Source organism: Lissotriton vulgaris, chromosome 11, assembly GCF_964263255.1.
Source record: "Lissotriton vulgaris chromosome 11, aLisVul1.2, whole genome shotgun sequence".
NCBI lineage: Eukaryota > Metazoa > Chordata > Amphibia > Caudata > Salamandridae > Lissotriton > Lissotriton vulgaris.
The window spans coordinates 471,470,133-471,490,302 of NC_141699.1; the positions used below are offsets into that span (position 1 = coordinate 471,470,133).

General features: G+C 47.6%; 1 protein-coding gene across 1 annotated transcript; it reads left to right on the forward strand.

Moving 5' to 3' along the window:
• The first annotated feature begins 1,681 nt into the window (after positions 1-1,681).
• NEFL (neurofilament light chain) lies at positions 1,682-19,107 on the forward strand. Its single transcript, XM_086943532.1, has 4 exons — positions 1,682-2,855; positions 10,983-11,107; positions 13,923-14,239; positions 18,249-19,107. The coding sequence occupies exons 1-4, from the start codon at positions 1,803-1,805 to the stop codon at positions 18,500-18,502; spliced, it is 1,749 nt and encodes a 582-aa protein (XP_086799658.1). The 5' UTR covers positions 1,682-1,802; the 3' UTR covers positions 18,503-19,107.
• Positions 19,108-20,170: the final 1,063 nt, after the last annotated feature.

The following is a 20,170-nucleotide window of genomic DNA, read 5'->3' on the forward strand; positions in this document are numbered from 1 at the left end:
AGAGCTGCGTGCGCAGGTTGCAAGCCATGCTGTGGTCTGGGTCTCACGGAAGCAGTAGGCAGCGCAATGCACCTCCGCCGTTTGCTTGCATGCAGCATTAGCGAGCCGCTGTGAATGAGAGTGAGACAGCATTTCTTCCACTGCAGCGTGACTGCGGTGGGCAGGGCTGGGAGATCTGTGCAGTCAGCAGCGGCTGCGACAAGCTGTGCTCGAGGAATGCACAACACCAGGGGCGGGGCTCTCCGTGGTGCTGACGGGACTGGGGCTCTCGGGTAGCGGGTACCGTAGCTGTCCATGGTGCTGACGCGGCCGGGCTACAAACCGGACATGGGAACGGAATTGTCCAAGGTTCCGGTGGAGATGAGCTGCTCCAGGGCGGGAGCAGGCGGAGTCCGAGGCCGGTGCAGCCCAGAGAAGCGGGCTCTGCTCTCTGCGGGGCTAGAGCGCTCGCGGGCTGCTGTAATGGCACTGTGCCTAATGTACAGCGGTCCGGGTCCTGCTCGCGTGGGATGGAACTTTCCCTGGTTCTGGCTGGGCTGCTGTAAGCTCTGCTCTTTGAAGTAGGGGGCGCTGGATCCAGGCTGTCCTGCCCCTGCTGCATTAGGCTGAGTCTCCGCCTGGTCCTGACTGAAAGGACGTGACAGAGTGCGGGGCTGATGTTTCTAGTTCTGGCTCTACTGGGCTTCTAACTGCTGAGGACTAATGGGGTCCCTGGTGCTAAATGTAAAGAACTGTTCGCTAGTTTGGGGCTGCCGCGATATTTGGTTCTTATTTATAAATGTACGTTCTTGCTGTCTCTGTTTCAGAATAATCTGTGCGCCAGTAATCTATCCAGCTGTCTGTGCCTGGTCACGGCAACAAGCCGTCTGGCTACTGCTTGGGAATGTAGCAGCCCCAGGCTCTCTGCAGATGGGGCTGTCCTACCTGCTGCCGTTTTGGCGCTCCTCTTTACGAGAGACTTCGCTCGAGTTTCCCCAGGGCTGGCCAGTGCAGGCTTCTCACAGCAGTGGGTTGGGCTATGTTTACAGTAGCTCTTCAGGTTAGCTATTATGAGCTGTCCTCTAATTGGGTCTGGGTCAAGATTGAAGGGCTGTTGATGTTGGCTTGTGTGTGCTCTCTGCTGCAGGGCGTGGGCTCGTTTTTGAAGCGTTCTCTTATGCTAGCTGGTATGTGGTGTCTTATTGAGGGTTGCACCAGAACTGGAGCTTCTGCTGGTGATTTGTGGGGCGGGCTCTCCTCTCTAGTGGGCTGATCCACTGCTGGAGCTACTTTTATGTTGGTTCACATGGGTCGACCTCCTTAAGGGCGGGGACAGGTTTGGAGCTGTTCTTCTACTGGGTGGAAAAGTCTTTTCTCTGGATGGAATTGGACCAGGATTGGTGGTGCTGTTCATTGTGGGTGGGATGGGCGGTTATCTGTAGGAGGCTGGTCTGCATTTGGAGGTACTTTTGGCTTTGAGTGGGATGGCTTCTCCTCTGAAGGGGTTTGGTTTAGGTTGAAGCTGTTCTTAGATCACGCTGGAGTGGGCTGTCCTTGGTAGGGGCTGAGCTGTGGTTGGAGGTGTTCTCAGCACTCTCTCATCTGGCCACTCCTCTGGAGAAGGGCTTTGCTGTGGCTGTTCCCTCCCACTGGGCAGAGTTGAGCTGCCTTTTCTTTAAAGGGGCTGGGCTAAACACTTTCTGTGTTCATCGCTGAAACCAAGTGGTGGTAGAAGTGCTGCTGCGTCAGGTTCCTTGTGGGCTATAAAGAGAGCAGGGCAGACGCCACCCCAGTCGCACGCAACAGCCATCCTCCCAGCAGCCATGAGCTCCTACAGCTTTGATCCTTACTACTCCTCCTCCTCCTACAAGCGTCGGTATGTGGAAAGCAGCCCCCGGGTGCACATTTCCACAGTTAGAAGTGGCTATGGGGCTCCCAGGTCCACCTACTCCACCTTCGCAGCTCCAATGTCCTCGGTCTCAGCCAGGAGAAGCTATGCCTCCTCCTCTTCATCTTCCTCACTTATCCCATCACTGGACAACTTAGACCTAACCCAGGTGGCCGCCATCAGCAGTGACCTGAAGAGCATCCGGACACACGAGAAGGCCCAGCTGCAGGACCTCAATGACCGATTTGCCAGCTTTATTGAGCGGGTGCATGAGCTTGAGCAGCAGAACAAGGTGTTGGAAGCTGAGCTGCTGGTCTTGCGGCAGAAGCATAATGAGCCCTCCCGCCTGCGGGCCCTCTATGAGCAGGAGATTCGTGAGCTCAGGTTGGCCTCTGAGGAGGCCACCCAAGAGAAACAAGGCCTTCAGAGTGAACGCGAGGCCATGGAGGAGACCCTGCGTGGCCTTCAGGCCCGCTACGAGGAAGAGGTGCTCAATCGTGAGGAGGCTGAGACACGTCTGATGGAGGTCCGTAAGGGTGCTGATGAAGCAGCCCTAGCCCGTGCTGAACTGGAGAAGCGAATTGATAGTCTAATAGATGAGATTCAGTTCCTGAAGAAAATTCATGAGGAGGAGATGGCCGAGTTGCAAGCCCAAATCCAGTATGCACAGATATCAGTGGAGATGGACGTCTCTCGACCCGACCTGTCCTCTGCCCTGAAGGACATTCGCTCACAGTATGAGAAGCTGGCAGCCAAGAACATGCAGTCAGCCGAGGAGTGGTTCCGCAGTCGCTTCACCGTCCTTACTGAAAGTGCCGCCAAAAATACAGACGTAGCTCGTGCTGCCAAAGATGAGGTTTCTGAGAGCCGGAGGCTGCTGAAGTCCAAGACCTTAGAGATTGAGGCCTGTCGGGGCATGAACGAAGCCATGGAGAGGCAGCTGCAGGAGCTGGAGGACAAGCAGAATTCTGAGATCCAAGCAATGCAGGTATGGTGGGGTGGCGGGAGGTATTGACAAGACAGAAAGAGGAAACTGATACTTCAGGTATGGGTAACAAGTCAAGGTAGTACACATAGAGGATCCTGATTGCAGGTACATTGCGTGGGTGGATGTGGGGCACATGCCTAGTGTGTTTGTGAACACTCACATAAGATTCCCTAGCCTGCAGGTTGATGGAGAGGGTGCTGCAGGGCATGCACAGACTTTCCTGGGTCTACGGGCACATTGGGAGAGTTAGAGAGCCTGCAGAGCTGATCCTGTGGGTGCCAGGACAGGTGCCTGGCGGCAAACACAGAAGATTATGGCCACACGAGAATACACAGAGGTCCACTGCCAATCCGGTATTTAGAGAGGCTATATTCAGTGGCACACGAGTAGGAAGTACAGGGTAGTGTATGGAGAATGCCAATTGAGGTGCTCAGCAAGATATATGTTGGTGATCACACCTAGAATGGTAAAGGAGGGAGAAACGGCGGATTCTCTCCCAACCAATACATTAGGGTGAAGGAGGATTCTATCCTTGCAAAAACTATGAAAGCTATGGGGATTAGGGGTTAAAGAGAAGATCCTGTCCATTCCCTAAGGAGATAAGGGATAATGGGACGGGGGAGATAAAAGATCCTGACCATTCCCTGAGGAGATGAGAGAGGATGCTGTCCATTCCCTGAGGAGGTCAGAGATGAAGGGGATGGGCATCTATACAAAGATGACCCTCTCCTTGAAGACACTGATCGCTGGGGGTGGGACAAGCTATAAAAATAGGTTTCTGACCAGGTAGCCATGGAGGGAGTAAGTTAGAGGCATCCACTGAAGATGCTATCCCTACTTTTAATGTGAGGCTGGAGTATGACGAGTTAGACAAAGATGACCTTGCCCTACTGGTATAGGCAGCAGGGGGTTAGGGAATGGCGCATTGCACGTAGAGGAAACAGTCTCTGGTGGTCCTGAATGTAAGGGGCGAGGACCTACATACATAGGAGGTCAGGGAATGTCTGGGTGGGGACGATCGGAGATGGGGCTTTGATTATAGGTGTTGCCCCTGATTCAGGCATGTCTTTGGAGGTTGATGGGAGGTGGGCTTGGAGAATGTCTCCCTGTATTCCTATGGGGTGTTCTTTGACGCACTTAGCCCTAGGGTCTGGGGGGGAGGGGGTGTTCGGCCATGGCTTTGAGTGTCCTCTCGATGGAGGTAATTAGCCGGGATTAACTGAGATCTTGTCAGAGAGCCCCCTCTCTGCAGGGACGCAGTGTGAGCCAAAGGAGGGGGGTGGGCTGGGAGCGAGAGCTTCTCACAGGACGGTCGCGCTGCCTGCGCTGAGTCCGTGGGCTCTTCGCGGTTCCCTCTCTGCTGCTGCAAGGGCCTGAGGTGCGTAAACTTAGGGAAACCCCCTGTGCAAATACCGGCGTGGATCCCAGAAGGAGGGATCGGCACCATCCGAGGCTTCCGTACGGTTTAATGAGCAGCGCTTTCTTGGAAGACCCCCGCTCTCTCCCTCGCCTCCAGGCAGAGGGTCCGCGTCCGTCAGGTACCAGCTCTGGCTTAACATGTGGGAGGGGCCTGAGGGGCACGGGGCTGGAGGACGCGACCTGTTGTCACGGGGCTCCTCTCATTCATGTCTCTGATGGGTGATTATACCTTACCTGCGGCAACCGGGCATGTCTCTTATGGACGGTATTGCCTGGGGGTGAGGGGGGGAGGGTGTTGGTTCCCCCCTCCAACACCCCCACCCCCTTCGCTTACTCGTCAGCGTAGATGGACCTCGAAACAAACCTCTCCTTACACTCACGCGCGCGCGCACAGCACATACTGAAAGTGCTGCCATTCGAATCATAGCAGGGCTGCCCCAGGCGTTCATCTTTCGAGAACCTTCCTAGCGACATAACAAGGTGTTCCCTTGCCGAGTGTGAGCGGCTGAGCTGCTTGTTTTTCTTTACCTTCCTGCAGTTGCGATGTTGCTTTTCCGGTTATAACTACGGACCTTTGATGTATGCACGTGTGATCTGGGCCAGGTATGAGCGCCGATGCTGTGGAGATGTGCGACTGCCCCAGACTCAACCACTGCAGAGGTGCTCAGAGCACTGCAGCGGTGCTAATGTCACTGCATAGGTGCGCTAACCGCCACGGAAGTGCACACGCCACTGCAAAGGTGCTCGTACCGCTGCAGAGGTGCTAATTTCACTACAGATGCGCTCCTACCACTGCATATGTGTTCAGTCCACTGCAGAGTTGCCCATTGCATTGCATGGATGCCACTACCACTGCAGAAGTGCGCCTTTCACTGCAGAGGTGCCCAAAACATTGTAGAGATGTTAACTCCACTGCATGGCTGCTCCTTTCACTGCAGAGATATTCACTACACCGCAGAGGTGGTCATACCCCCGAAGAGGGTCTAATGTCGCTACTTAGGGGTTCAAGCCATCACTGCAGTGACACTCATACCACTGCAGCAACACTCAAATCACTGCAGTGGCGCTCATATCATTGCAGAGGCGCTCATACCACTGCAAAATAGCTCATACCACTAGTGTCGCTCATACCACTGCAGTAGCGCTCATACCACTGCAGTGGCGCTCATACCACTGCAAAATCGCTCATTCCAATGTAGTGGCGCTCCTACCACTCAGGCCCGGCTCCAGGAATTTTTGTTTGGGTGGGCCAAGGGCGCATTTGGGTGGGCCACTGCGGGCTCAATGTGTCGCTTCTGGAGGTAGCCTACAAATAAAAAAAACTGTACTCCTGCGAGTGATAGAATGGGATAACAGGAGATTCAGGGCCCTCCATTATTTTCCAAATCTCTTTCTAATCGTTAACACTCTCAAAAAGTGTTTTGATCCCATGTAAGGTCCTTTTGATGGGCAGAGGAGGTTTCTGAGGTGGGAGTATCAGGCAAGTAATACTACTCAGCCTGCCTCGTTGCCAGCCTTCAGAGAGAATCTCTCTTCATTATTACCTCCATCTGACCCCAGACTCTGCAGTACACTCCCTTCCAGGCCTGATCATCAATTTTCTACAATCTCTCTACCGTGCACCTTAACTCACAGCTAACCTTGGTCCCCAGCCCCATATCAGGCACCACATGGTTTCATTCTCCATAATCCCACTAAAAAAATTTAGAAAATCACCTTCGAACTGAAAACCCTGAATATAAGAGTAAATATAATTAGCACACACTTTAAACTATGTTACACAGTGGCCCTAATGACCCAACTGCTAATTAAATAAGCAAAAACATTACAGGGTCTATTATAGCGCCGGTGCAAAAGTATTTATTGGTGTCCCACCACTGACCTCTTACTCGATAGACAACTTTAATACCACCCTCCAACAGTGCACTTCATCTCTCCTTAGCCCCTTTCAGTCATGACCTCCTCATCAGACTCCCTCCCTACCTGCCCCCCACCAGTGTCCCTCATCACTCCAAAGCCCCTCCCCATGACCACCTCCTCAGACTCCCACACAAATACCCTCCACCAGTGCCCCTCATCGCTCCATAACCCCTCCCCCATTGACCTCTTCCTGAGTCCCTCACTGCCACCCTCCACCAGTGTCCCTCATCGCTCCAAAGCACCTCCCCCATGACCTCATCGGATTCCCTCATTGCCACCCTCCTCCCCGACTCCCCCACTACCACCCTCCACCAGTAACCCTCATCACTCCAAAGCTCCTCTGCCTCATGACCTCCTCCTAAGACTCCCTCCCTATCACCCTCCACCAGTGCCCATCACTCCAAAGCAACCCCCCTCATGACCGCCTCCTCAGACTCCCTCCCTACCACCCTCCACCAGTGCCCCTCATGACCTCCTCCCAGACTCCCCCACTACCACCCTCCACCAGTGCCCCTCATCTCTCCGTAGCTCCTCCCCATGACCCCCCCTCCTCGGATTCCCTCATTGCCATCCTCCAACACTGGCCTTCATCTCTCCGTAGCCTCTTCCCCTCATGACCTCCTCCTCAGACTCCATCCCTACTACCCTCCACCAGTGCCCCTCAGCGCTCCATAGCCCCTCTCCATTACCTCCTCCTCAGACTCCCTCCCTACCACCCTTCACCAGTGCCCCTCATCACTCCAAAGCCCCTCTGCCTCATGACCTCCTCCTCAGACTCCCTACCTACCACCCTCCACCAGTGCCCATCACTCCAAAGCAACCCCCTCATGACCGCCTTCTCAGACTCCCTCCCTACCACCCTCCACCAGTGCCCCTCATGCCCTCCTCCTCAGACTCCCTCCCTACCACCCTCCACCAGTGCCCATCCCTCAAAAGCAACCCCCTCATGACCGCCTCCTCAGAGTCCCTCCCTACCACCCTCCACCAGTGCCCCTCATCGCTCCATAACCCCTCCCCCAATTGACCTCCTCCTGAGTCCCTCACTGCCACACTCCACCAGTGTCCCTCATCGCTCCAAAGCACCTCCCCCATGACCTCATCGGACTCCCTCATTGCCACCCTCCACCCAGACTCCCCCACTACCACCCTCCACCAGTGCCCCTCATCACTCCGTAGCTCCTCCCCATGACCTCCCCCTCCTCGGATTCCCTCATTGCCATCCTCCAACACTGGCCTTCATCTCTCCGTAGCCTCTTCCCCTCATGACCTCCTCCTCAGACTCCCTCCCTACTACCCTCCACCAGTGCCCCTCAGCGCTCCATAGCCCCTCTCCATTACCTCCTCCTCAGACTCCCTCCCTACCACCCTTCACCAGTGCCCCTCATCACTCCAAAGCCCCTCTACCTCATGACCTCCTCCTCAGACTCCCTACCTACCACCCTCCACCAGTGCCCATCACTCCAAAGCAATCCCCTCATGACCGCCTTCTCAGACTCCCTCCCTACCACCCTCCACCAGTGCCCCTCATGCCCTCCTCCTCAGACTCCCTCCCTACCACCCTCCACCAGTGCCCATCCCTCAAAAGCAACCCCCCCTCATGACCGCCTCCTCAGAGTCCCTCCCTACCACCCTCCACCAGTGCCCATCATCACTCCAAGCAACACCCCTCATGATCTCCTCCTCAGACTCCCTTCCTACCCCTCCACCAGTGCCCCTCATCACTCCAAAGCAACTCCCCCATGACCTCCTCTTCAGACTCCCTCACAAACAACCTCCGCCAGTGCCTTCCATCTCTCCGTATCTCCACCCCTCATGATGCCCCCCTCGTATTCCCTCATTGCCACCCTCCAACAGAGCCCATCATCACTCCATAGCCCCTCTCTCATATGCATTTTATTTCTTGTATAGCGCTACTCGTAGTGTAGGGTATCACAGTACTGTACATCACACACACATTATGCAGACACAATGATTCATAAAAGTATCCAAATCAGCCTATAGGGAATGTCACATAAGCTAATGAAGATTACCAGGTGTAGGAATCACATCTCATCCATGCTGCTGGTGGCAATATGTATTAAGAGGGTTGGGTCTGGAGTACCACAAACACAGGATTTAAAGCATACCCCAGTGGTTGGCTGTACTGATTAGAAATTATATCTGCCCAAACTCTGTATTGCAACATTAGAATAATGAAATACTGGGAAAATTCGAACTAACTAGCAATACAAAAAAAATCGAATTATACCATCCTGGTTTGTATACACGTCTTTGCTCACACTGTCCTATGTATCAAAGGATCTCTGTGACAAAGGCAGTAACCCACTGAGCTATCACGTTAACTACAGTTCTATTGCATTTAAATACTACAAACCAAAAAAAAGAACGCTCTCCAGCAAGATCAACAATCCCCAAGGTTATTTGGACATTTAGTTGTCGTGCATCCTTGCAGAAACACTCATGAATGATACCAACGATTTAAACACACGATGTAAATGAAACTGAAATAAACACGGCGTTCTAAGTATGTCTTTCTCACAGATTTAAAAAACACAATAGCCACACATTCTCTTACCTGCTCCTTATGAACTCTGTCACAGCCGGATCGGGTAAACAAACAGCTCAAGGGGTCAGGAAGGTCAGGAAAACGAAACGGCAAAACAAACTCCTCTTTACCAGCAGAAAAGAATTAATTATCCACAAATCCAGTTCCAACGAAAGGCTTTGTCCCCTTCGCAGTGCCCCTAATGTACCTGCACGAGTCGGCGGGGACACAGCCCACCCCCCTAATAGGAGGTGCGTGATTGGGGGTGCGAGCCCAGGCCCAATCACGCAACTCCTAAAGAAAGATAACGTTCGAAGAACGTTTTAACTTGCAGTGGCCATATTCTGCTGGCCTTGCTGACGTCACTGCCAGGGCCAAGGGTTATGTTTGGGTGGGCCAGGCCAAAGTTTGGGTGGGCCCGGCCCACCCGGCCCACCCTCTAGAACCGGGCCTGCTACCACTACAGTGGCGCTTATACCACTGCAGTGCGCTCATACCACTGCAAAAACGCTCATTCGAAAGTAGTGGCGCTCCTACCACTGCAGTGGCGCTCCTACCACTGCAGTGGCGCTCCTACCACTGCAGTGGCGCTCCTACCACTGCAGAGGTATGCAGCCCTCTACACAGGTGCACACATCACTGCAGCAGGCTGGGCGAGCTGCCGTGCGGTGCCTTCGCCTCATGGTACATTATTCATACGGTGTCGCGGGTCTGCACGAGCTGCTCTCAGCGGGCGCGGGACAGCTGCAGATCTGTAAGCAAACTCTGCTAATCCGAAGGCGGAGCTAGCGCTGCGGCCTGGATCTAGCGCTGCTCCTTACATGGGGCTGGGACCTGCTTCACAAATGCTCCAAAGGAAGCACAGAACAGAAATAAACTCTCTCTACCCCGCCTCGAGAGAGTGGCAAGAAAGTCGCAGCGAACGCCAATGCATCTTGGAAAAGCGTGCAGTTAGCGGCTCACTTTAGGCGGGGCAGGAGGGTTGTGAGATGGTTTGAATACTCTAAAAAGCATGAGCCCAATTCTGTATTGTAACGTTAAATACACACAACCACGCGCGCGCATGACACATCTAAATATGCAAATACTATATATGTGTTCTGCGTTTACGGACGACACACAAAAAGACATACACAACACGTATATTACATTAACACACGTGCACAAAATCACACTCACATTCTCACATGCACTCTTATGTCATGACTACTTTTTTCTACATCTCATACATATGAATTTAAAAGATACATTTGAAGTGCTACAGTCAGGGACTGCCGTTTTCAATTCGCAAAATGCTTCATGTCCGCCGTGCGGATGCTATTTAATTAACTTGGCAAAGTGCTTACACTTCAATAACTTGGCAACATGATTACATTTCACAATGAAACCATGAACTCACAGTTAACCCATAACCTGCCAGTAGTCAATGAGCTGCCGGACAAAAAGAGTGTGTTTGACATTACAGGATGCCAGGGCTTTAAGTGGGATGAAAAAACTGGCGGGTCTCTCAAAGGGGCGTGGTCAGTGTAATCAGGGGCGTGGCTTTAAATCACTTACGCTGTCCGACTTGTATTTTGCTGCTTTGTCATTGCATCCAGATATTTGATACAAGTAACATCATACCTACATTAAGTAAGGGATATTGGCTTTGTCAATGGTTATAACTTGCAGAAGATAAATAAGCTGCAACTATGACTTGTATATAATATTGACAAAGCTTCCAATTAAATCCCTGGTGACCCTCCCACAATGTTGCTGCTCCTGAGTTTCAGAAAGAGAAGGGAAATCCAGAAAGAAAATGACTCTTAAAGGATTTCCCTTCCCACACAACGGTCTCCTGGCATAACGTCATGCTGTAACTTCTCTACTACTGAGAAGTGAGCAGTGTGAGCAGCGCACATCCATGTGCCTGGTGCTGTCTCGAAACGGGTCTCTATCAGGCTTTGTTTTGCGCCCTGGCACTTTTTTTCCGGACTGCAGTGACAGCAAACAGCCACTGCAGTCTGGGGAAAAAACGGACTGCCTGTGTCAGGGCTCAAAACAGAGCCCGATAGAGACCCGTTTCGAGGCCCCCTGAAAAAAACTGCCGGTGCTCAGACCCCTTGAGACCCGGCCCACTTAAAGCCCTGGAGGATGCCTACAATTCACAGTGGCAAAGAGGATGGGATTGGGTTTAGTTTCTTTTTAACATACCGTAAATCTGGACATTTTACTAATTTTACTGTCATCTTTGGTCCCAACAGGAAGCCATCAATAAATTAGAAAATGAGCTGCGGAACACCAAGGGCGAGATGGCCCGTTACCTGAAGGAGTATCAGGACCTTCTTAATGTCAAGATGGCGTTAGACATTGAGATCGCGGCGTACAGGTACTAATGTGCACGGGCCACTGCGCCGCTTGCAAGAGAGCTCGACTTTAGGCGCAGAAAAACATTTCCTCCGAGACTACAGTACTTTCAGAAAGTCTCTACATTTTAAAATCGTTTATATATATGCTTGATGCTTGCGGGGGTGGCGATTTTTATATATTTTCACTTTTACGTGATATTGTGCTACATTAGAATCTTTCAGGATATTAAAAGAAAAAACAACAATTAATATGAAGAAAACTTTGAAAGTTTTATCACTAATACCCAGAATAGCCTAAATATTTTATTCATTAATTATACAGAAAAAAGCAACCTTTAAAAGATCTTATAAAAGCTTAGGAAATACTTTAAAGACTCTGGGGCAAATTTACAAGCCCTCTGCGCCACCAGTACGTCACTTTTTGTGACGTACTGGTGGCGCATGTTACTGCTCCATATTTACAAGGGCAGGAAAAGCCACCCTGCGTGGCTTTTCCTGTCCTTGTAAATATGGCCCCTTTACACGCAGCTCTTTGGGTGAAAGGGCCGTTCCATGGGTGTTGCTGTGGGTGTTCCCACGCAACACCCATGGAACAAGACACATCTCCAGACTTACGAGGAATCGTAAACCTGGAAATGCGTCAGAATGCTACGCCACCCTAAGGGCGAGTAGCGAGGCGCAACGAGGAGAAATGCTTTCATTTTTTCGCATTTTTTCTCTCTTTCAATGCATGCTGCATTCTACAGCATACACTGAAAGAGGAAAATTCCAGTAGTGATTGTTTTTGTGCAGGAAGGTGTTCCTTCCTGCACAAAAACAACATCCCCATTACGCAGGCAATCTTGCACCATGGTGAAAGGGTACTTGCGCCGGCGCAGGGCAGGGTACAGGAATGCAACATATCATTGTAAATATGTTGCATTCCTGTGCTTTGGAAGTGCTGCAGCGTGGCGCTGCCAAAGGGCTTGCGTTGCCACACTGCGGCACTTCCTGGTAAATCTGCCCCTCTATTTACAATTACGGGTCTCAAAAGAGCGGGGAATCTGTATTTGTTACTTTTTTTTCATCTGCACTTTCGTTGCAGTGGGCACCTAGAATTGCAAATAATTTGACGTGATTGATCCTAAAAAATGAGATGCAGATGAGGCCATTGATTAGCTCCTGACATGGTTATCGAAGGATATGTGTATTCAAGCAGGATGTCTACAGGGCGATGTGGCCCTTATATGATAGAGGCTTCTTTGGCAAAGAAGGAGCTCGAAAAAGGAAATTCATATGCAAAGAAAACACAGTACTATGGCATTCGAACTTTTGACTCTAACCAACTTAGTTTAGCTGAGATCTCCAAATTGCAGTACAGAAAATAAAACTAATATAGCGCATTGAGGCACACCAATAGATTGATCATGACTGCCTCACTTTCAAATACCTTTCCACAGCACACCGGAGGCTCTAGTTGCTGCATTTTGTGAATGATAATACACTTTGGTACATGTAATGGACTGTGCCAGGCATGCCCTTGTTGTGGTCAAATCACAAGACATTCTGTAGGGGCGCACCAGCATGGTCACGCCCAACGATTTTATGCAAGTCACAGTCAGATGCAGTGAAGTGGCTGTATGACAAAATGGCGTTACAGTGCAAAACATTCAAGCACATTACCGTCCAGTGCAGTGATACTTTCATACCACAGGAAAAAACACAGATTCGTGTTTATGCCCCTACTTGTTTTTCTCTAGTCCTATAAGGGGTTTGCCTTTCTCTTTTTATGTTCATTCTGGCAAGTTTAGAGATGAGCAGGTGTGACGTTTAAGAGGACACGCCTACTCAATGATATTGTACCGGAAGTGTGAATTTCAGAAGCACAGGATAGCAAGGGGTAAACAAAAATGCCTGGTTAGGCTATGCACAAAGCTACACAAGCGTTTGTATCTGCAGTGACAGAGCTCTAAGGGTGATTGTGATAACAAACTGAAATGAATACATTACAATAAAAATACACAACAGTAACTAACATTAGTATTCAAATCATTTGTACTCCATTAAAGTAAATGTAAATAGTAATAAATAATACAGCATGATATAATATAGACTATATAGTGGTGAATTATTGTTTTACTATGTAATAAAGCCAAAATAAGTAAATCTGTCTCTCCTTCTTCTCTTTCTCCCTTTTTCTAACTTTATCTCGGTCTCTCATTCTTTCTGGCTCCCTCTTTCGGTTTATCCCAGTCTTCATATGTTCTCACTGTCCTCTTCTCTCTTTCCACTTCCTCTTTCGCTCAATTGTACTCCAATTCTCTCTCTTGCCTTATCCTTCTTACATTCGATCCTCCTGTTTGTATCTGCTGAAACATTATTTTAAAATAAAAACACTCCTGAGGAAGACTCCAAACAATATGTTGATGGTCAAAACTTGTGCCTTTTTATCGAGAAGCTCCCATTTACATTGATACTTTGAGTGAAATCAGATTATCACTTAACCCTAGTGAGCACATGGGAGCACAAGTTATGATTTTGTTAATTTCTCTCTTTGGTTACTTTCATTCAGACCATTTTGTCTTATGGGGTTTTCCCACTGTAGGAGTGTTTGTTGATTTGATTTGTAAGTTGTACCTGTGAAGAAACAAAACAGTGTGCACTGAAAGCATGCAACCACATGTTATTTTAGAAAACACAAACATGTTTTTGATAAAATAACCTTCATCATTCCTCATATCATGTTCAGATTTTGTATGTCTTAGACAGGAAACCCTTCCTTTTATTATTTAACTAACTGTTCCCTGTGATCTCAGTGCTTCTTTCTTTCTTGTTCATTTTTCTCTTCCTCCCCAGGAAACTATTGGAAGGGGAAGAGACTCGGCTCAGCTTTACCAGCATTGGGAACATCTCCAGTGGCTATGTTCAGAGCGCCCCTGTCTATGGCAGTCGGACTGCCTATGGTCTGCAGAGCAGTGCGTACCTGATGTCCACCCGCTCCTACCCGGCTTACTACTCTAGCCATGTCCAAGAAGAGCAGGAGGACATCGAAGAGACCATACAGTCCAGCAGAGCGGAAGAGGCCAAAGCAGAAGCACCAGGAGAAGAGGACGCTGAAGAAGTAGAGGAAGAGGCAGAAGAAGCTGAAGAAGAAGGCCAAGAAGAAGAGGAAGGTGATTGATATTTTGGTTAAAATACTGCAAATGTAATTTTTATGAAGCAACGTTTTGTCCTAGGGCTTAAATTAATCTTTTTTGGGGGTTTGCGGACCCCAAGAAATCTCTGGGTAAAATTCAAGCAATTTGGTGGGACTTTTATATCGACCAGAGAGTGTAAAGTTGTGGCAATCTATCATGTGCTGATTTCCCTGACAATATTGTTGCTGTTTATATAGTGGAGTTGATAGTTTTGCAGGTCAATAATATTTTACCCGCAATACTGTGGGATGCAACCATCAAGTGAGTGATTTCTATCGTAGTAGGATGTGAAAGTGAAAAATAAAAACACAATTTACACAGGGACATGGACATCAGAATCTTCTCCTCAGTTCTTGAATTCTGCAAGAAACTGAACATTTGGCTCTTTGCCTAGCCCTGACCCTAGCTTGGCACAAACATCTCCTCCTTCATCACCAGAATACCCTCTGAGGGAGTTGTGTGTTATACTATATAACTTAATACAGCATAGCATAACATAACATAACATAACATAACATTTTGAATACAAGTGCATCACTTTCTCTGTATTTTTCTATTACTTCAAAACTGTGTTGTGCTGGTAAATCACAAGCATTTTACATGCAAGTGCTGACCAGTCTTGGCAGATTGTCACTAGTATTCGGAAACTGTTTCACTTGTAAGCATTTTGTAAGCAAGTACATACATTGCTTAGCTTTCCTTATAAGTGCAAAGCCAGTGGCTTGTGGGTCACGTGGGGACGAAGCTCGCATGGGGAAGGGGGTCGACAAGGAGGGGGGTTTCGTGGGGGGGGTCATAATAAAAAAAAAATGAAAACCTACCTTTCCGCCGGGTCCTGCGTCTTCTCTACTCCTGCTCTCCTGCCTCTGAAAGGAACAGGAAGCAGGCAGCAAGCCCCCCCTAAGCCAATCACAACACTTCATGCAGCATTGTGATTGGTTTGAAGTGCCGTGAGACCGCGCTCAGCCAGGGGCTAGAGGGGTGGACATGTTCTCCATGCAGGACGCAATGCAGCCTGCATGGAGAAGGAAAATGTGGGCATGACAGGTTTGGGCAGCCCGAGAGGAGTGGGCAAACCAATCCTCCCCTGGCCCGCTCGGTGAGCAGAGCATCTCCGCCCACCCGCCCGCCTGCAAAGCAAACATAAAATGGTAATAACAAAAATTGATTATCATTTTATGTTTTGGTTTCTCGCACTGTGAAAAAGCAGTGCGGCGACATTCCTTCGCCATAGCGGAGGAGCCACCCCTGTGCACATCAGAAATAACTCATGCAAAACTGTTTGAGAAAGCATCCATCAGTGTGGTAAATTACAAGCATTTAAATGTTTGGCTAGAGCCCTTGGAATTCGATTAACGTTTTGACTTTACAGAGAGATCAGAAATGAAGGCAAACAGTTTAAAATCGTATTTACAATGGACACTTTTACTGGTGTCAAAAATTGAAGGATAATGCTACAAATTAAAAAGCCCAACTTGGGATTTGTTCAAAAAGAATAGAAAGAAGTTCATTTTACAAGGTCCCAGGCCTGCTGGTAATACCGAACGTGTTAGGCATTAAACACAAGGTGAATAAGTATATGTTGTACTCTATCTCAATAAAAAGAAACTCACTATTCAAAGAGCAGGGTCTTGTGTACATCAAACAGTGGCGGCTCCTCGAGGGAGTGCAGGGGTGGGCGGAGGAGGGGTAGGGTGGGGTGTAGTAAACTCCGGCATAAGGCTGAACTGAGTTAAGTACATACATAAATAAATAATTAAAACAAATTGCATTGCGCACGCTGCAACCCAATCGGCGACGCAGCATGTGCAATTTAATTCGTTTTATTGATTTATTTATGTACTTAACTCGGTTCGGCCGTATGTTGGAGTTTACCACCCCCCACCCTGCCCCTACCCCGCCCCGCCTCACAGCACTCCCTCAAGGAGCCGCCACTGAGAGCAAATATGCCTATGTCCCACTTAGATTCAAAACAAATTCTACCTTTCCTCCCCACTGAAACAGCCTCCACAACTCTCCAAAATGTCTTGTCGTCAGCACATCCTGCGTGATCAGTCAGTCACCAGGGTTTCCTCACAGGTCGTTATCCCTTAGCATGCAGGTTTAACCCAGGAAGTCTCTGCATCCCCAAGAAGAGGAAATAAAAGAAATGCACAGGCTTGAAAGTAGTAGGACATGCGAACTTGACCATGAATCTCAAATAGATTCACCAATCTCCAATCACCTAAGCATACGCATGATTCGATTTCAGCAGATGTGGTTTACTTTGCTCCAGAAAGGTACCTTCCTGAAGACAGATTAATAAATCACAAAAATGGAAACACCGTAATCCCAATTTTTTATAGGTCAAAATTATACTTTCCTAAAAGTGTGTTTGCATCTCCTTTGGGAAAGGTTTGCCTACCCACTCTAGGTGATGTGTGTATGGATAAATAGCAAAGGCTGTTTTATGCACTCTCTCCAGGGTGATGTTCCTTGTGAGAGTTTGCCTCTCACCCCATTGGTTTCAAACCTTCTACACGCGAGCTGCACCCTAGGCTCAAAAACCGGAGTGCTGGTTAATGCCAGAAGTGTATACAATAATTTATCATTTTTCAATTACATTCAGTTTTACTTCTTATCTGCATTTTGCATCTGAATGATTTCTCATTTGTTTCCAGGGAAACCTCCTGCAAAAAATGACAGTTTGATTTTTTTTTTCTACCTTAACATTTTGTTTTGGAAAATTTGCAAAAAGACACTTTGCATGATGTTTACCGATTGTGAACTTGTCCTCAAACAGGTTAAACAGTTATGTCACATATTTCATGAAATGTAATGATATTTGCAAAGATTTCCATAGATTTTCTTTAAATTCGCAAAGGTTAAGTCACCCAGTCTTACATATCAGCTTGCTATTGTCAGTTTGTAGGTGCTCTTTATTTTATTCATAAGATGTCTTTTATGATGTAAAAATCGCAATAAAGACTTTAAAACCTGAATCCTGAAAAACCTGAGAAAAGGAGTCGAGGCGAAGGGATGCACAGTAATGTGCACACAATCTCTCCATCTGGGCATCTGAATATAGGACTTGGGTTTCGATAGCGATATCTGAGACACTTAGCCACATCTTCATTACTGTAGAGAGGCACAGAGACCCAGGAAAGAGATTACCACGGTTATCCTCACATATCTGATTCGCAGTCCCATTTAACCAAAACGATAAGGGTAAATATATTTCTTAATTGCTATTTGTTCCTGTAAATGTTTGAGCCGAGAGTTAGCACAAGGAGTTCCCGACAAAGCATTGTGGGGCATATTATCAAGGAGGTTTATCTCCGCTTTTTTGGCTTTAAAAGCCAAGAAAGCGGAGATAAAATTATCTCCCTATTACCTAGCTGTTGCTAACACCAGTTAGCGACAGCTAGTAGGAGATAGCGACCATCTTGGGCCCCGCTTTGCATGTCAGTGATATTTATCGCTAATGACATGCAAAGTGGGCGTGCCAAGATGTTAGCGACTGGAAACAGTCGCTAACATCGCTATCTTCTATTACCAACTTTTGGAGATATTCGCGCTAAGCGCGAATATCTCCAAAAGCTAACACCTGCCCCTGAGCAGTTCTTAGCCATGTTATCCAATGGTAGGTGGATAACATGGCCAAGAGCATTAGCTCGGTAATGCATGAATATCGCTGACTTTTCAGCGATATTCATGCATTTCAGCCGATTTTTATCGCTTAGGAGATAAACCTTGATAATAGCAAGGTTCCTAAGCGATAAAAATTGCCGCAGCTCGGCGATAAAAATATCGCCGCTAAAGCAACATAGCGATAATTATCGCTAGTTGTTGGTAATATTCCCCTGTGTTGGTCAAATGCAAACATGTGCTTAAAATGGCATGCGGATCGATGCGCACTGCAGCGTCAGCAGCCGCATGGTGGCTTATCGGCATTTTGACAAATGGTGCTTATTAGTGATCATCCAATATTTGTGTATTTTCAAAGGTGAAAAAGAAGATGATGAAGAAGGAGAGGATAAAGAAGAACAAGAAGGAGAGGGAGAAGAGGAAGGTGAAGGAGAGGGAGAAGGTGAGGAAGAAGCAGAAGGTGAAGGAGGAGAAGATGAAGGTGAAGGCGAAGGTGAAGAAGGAGAAGGTGAAGGGGAAGAGACAGAAGAGGCAGAGGAAGAAGTAAAAGAAGCAGAGAAGGAGGCTGACGAAGGCAAAAAGCCAGGAAAAGGTGGAGCAAAAAAAGCTTAAGAGGACTAATTTAAATTCTTCATTCTGCCTGATAAACCAGTGACTGTGTCACAGAATGTTGATATCCAGATAAGACATCACAATTAAAGAATCACTGGTTTGTCAGGAGACCCAGGGTCTTCCAGGTGTGCTGGTGCCTCTGAAAGGCTGTTAGAGCCATGGTAGGGTCAATCATGCATCATATAGAGCCTAACTCATCATTTGCCATTCTGGAGGCACTTATCATACTGGGAATTTCCTGGTTTCCCGAAAGGCCAGTCCACCTTTTACCAAGCCTTGAAATCACAGAGTCCTTAGGTTTTTGAAGAGAGAGTTTCCCTGAGAGTCCTTCTCTATGCAAAGTCCCACCTATGCTTGATGTGTGCCCTTCCCCACGCTCCACTGGCTTGCTACCAAAACACGCATGGTGTAATACTTGTGAGTTGAGAAAGTGTGCCATGCTGAATGATCTAAACCTCACTGAAGGAAGACAAAATGATACTGCTGGTGAACCTGCTCATGCACAGAGGGAGTTCAAAGAAGACTATAAAGGTTACAGGATGTTTGGCTTTGATGGGTACAGTATGTGCAATAAACCACAAAATAAAGATCACAAACTGCATTCAGATCTGTCTGTGTGTCATCGGCATTGTATGTTCCAATCCAACTGTAAAGAAAGAAAAGGTGGGGGGGGGGGCAAGAAATACATTGGGCAAGCTTTGACAAGTCTTTGTTATGTTTGGCATTAGATTTAGTCCGTTTTATCTCAAGAGACAGCTACACAGACACATACTGTAAACAAATACCATTTTTATTAACTGCTTAGTGCAACCAGACATAGGCTGGTGAGTGTGCGTCATAACTTCTACTGCCTTTACTTTTGCAAACCGTTACTTGTCCACCTCTACTTAGTTCCACTTGTACTTTGTCCACCTACCCTTGAAATTATCTTTATTTTGTCTCCATTATTTTGCCTTAACTTCTTTTCATCTGCTATTCCTTATGATAGAATTTTCGAATATCGTTGTCCATTTCTTAATAATTTTTAATTTAAATTAATTTAATTTAATTACACTAATGCCGTTAATACTAACTCTAAATTGAATTAAATTACTTTTTAAATTCATTAAATAACAGGTAGCTTTAATTCTAAAACTAACTTACCAGAGCTAAATACATTAAATGAATCTACATTTTCTTAATTATAACAAATACATCGTAATTTTAATTCTTCCTCTACTATCAATCTGTTTAGAGAAATTAGATTTGTAATGAATGAATGAATGAATGAATAAATATAGTATTTATAAGGGGCGGTTGTCACTCCCAGGGGAGCATCCTGGCACTGAGCGGTAAAAAGAATAAAAACAGAAATCCTAACAGCATGGCAAGGCCTTAAGAGGAATCATCAAATTAGTGCATGAAACAAAGAATCAGAGGCTATGAAGATCAGGTCTTTAGTGCTTTCCTGAAAAAAGATTCAGGATCGGTGTGTCTCAACTGATTGGGAAGATGGCTCCAAGCCTTAGTCCCCAAGATAGCTAATGATCTGCCCCCTTTAGTCTTGAGCCTAAAAGCCAGAGGTTTAAGAAGCTTACCAGATGACGACATCAGAGACCGAAAGATGGTATCATGAGTAAATCTGGTGATAAGATACTTTGGTCCTACTGCTCTGTAGGCTCTAAAGGT

What these genes read in the sequence shown, in the direction of transcription:
- NEFL (XM_086943532.1), top strand. Translation starts at nt 1,803, where the DNA reads ATGAGCTCCTACAGCTTTGATCCTTACTACTCCTCCTCCTCCTACAAG. An exon ending in CTGAGATCCAAGCAATGCAG is followed by an intron (nt 2,856 to 10,982) that starts GTATGGTGGGGT and finishes TGGTCCCAACAG; the next exon opens with GAAGCCATCAATAAATTAGA. An exon ending in ATTGAGATCGCGGCGTACAG is followed by an intron (nt 11,108 to 13,922) that starts GTACTAATGTGC and finishes CTTCCTCCCCAG; the next exon opens with GAAACTATTGGAAGGGGAAG.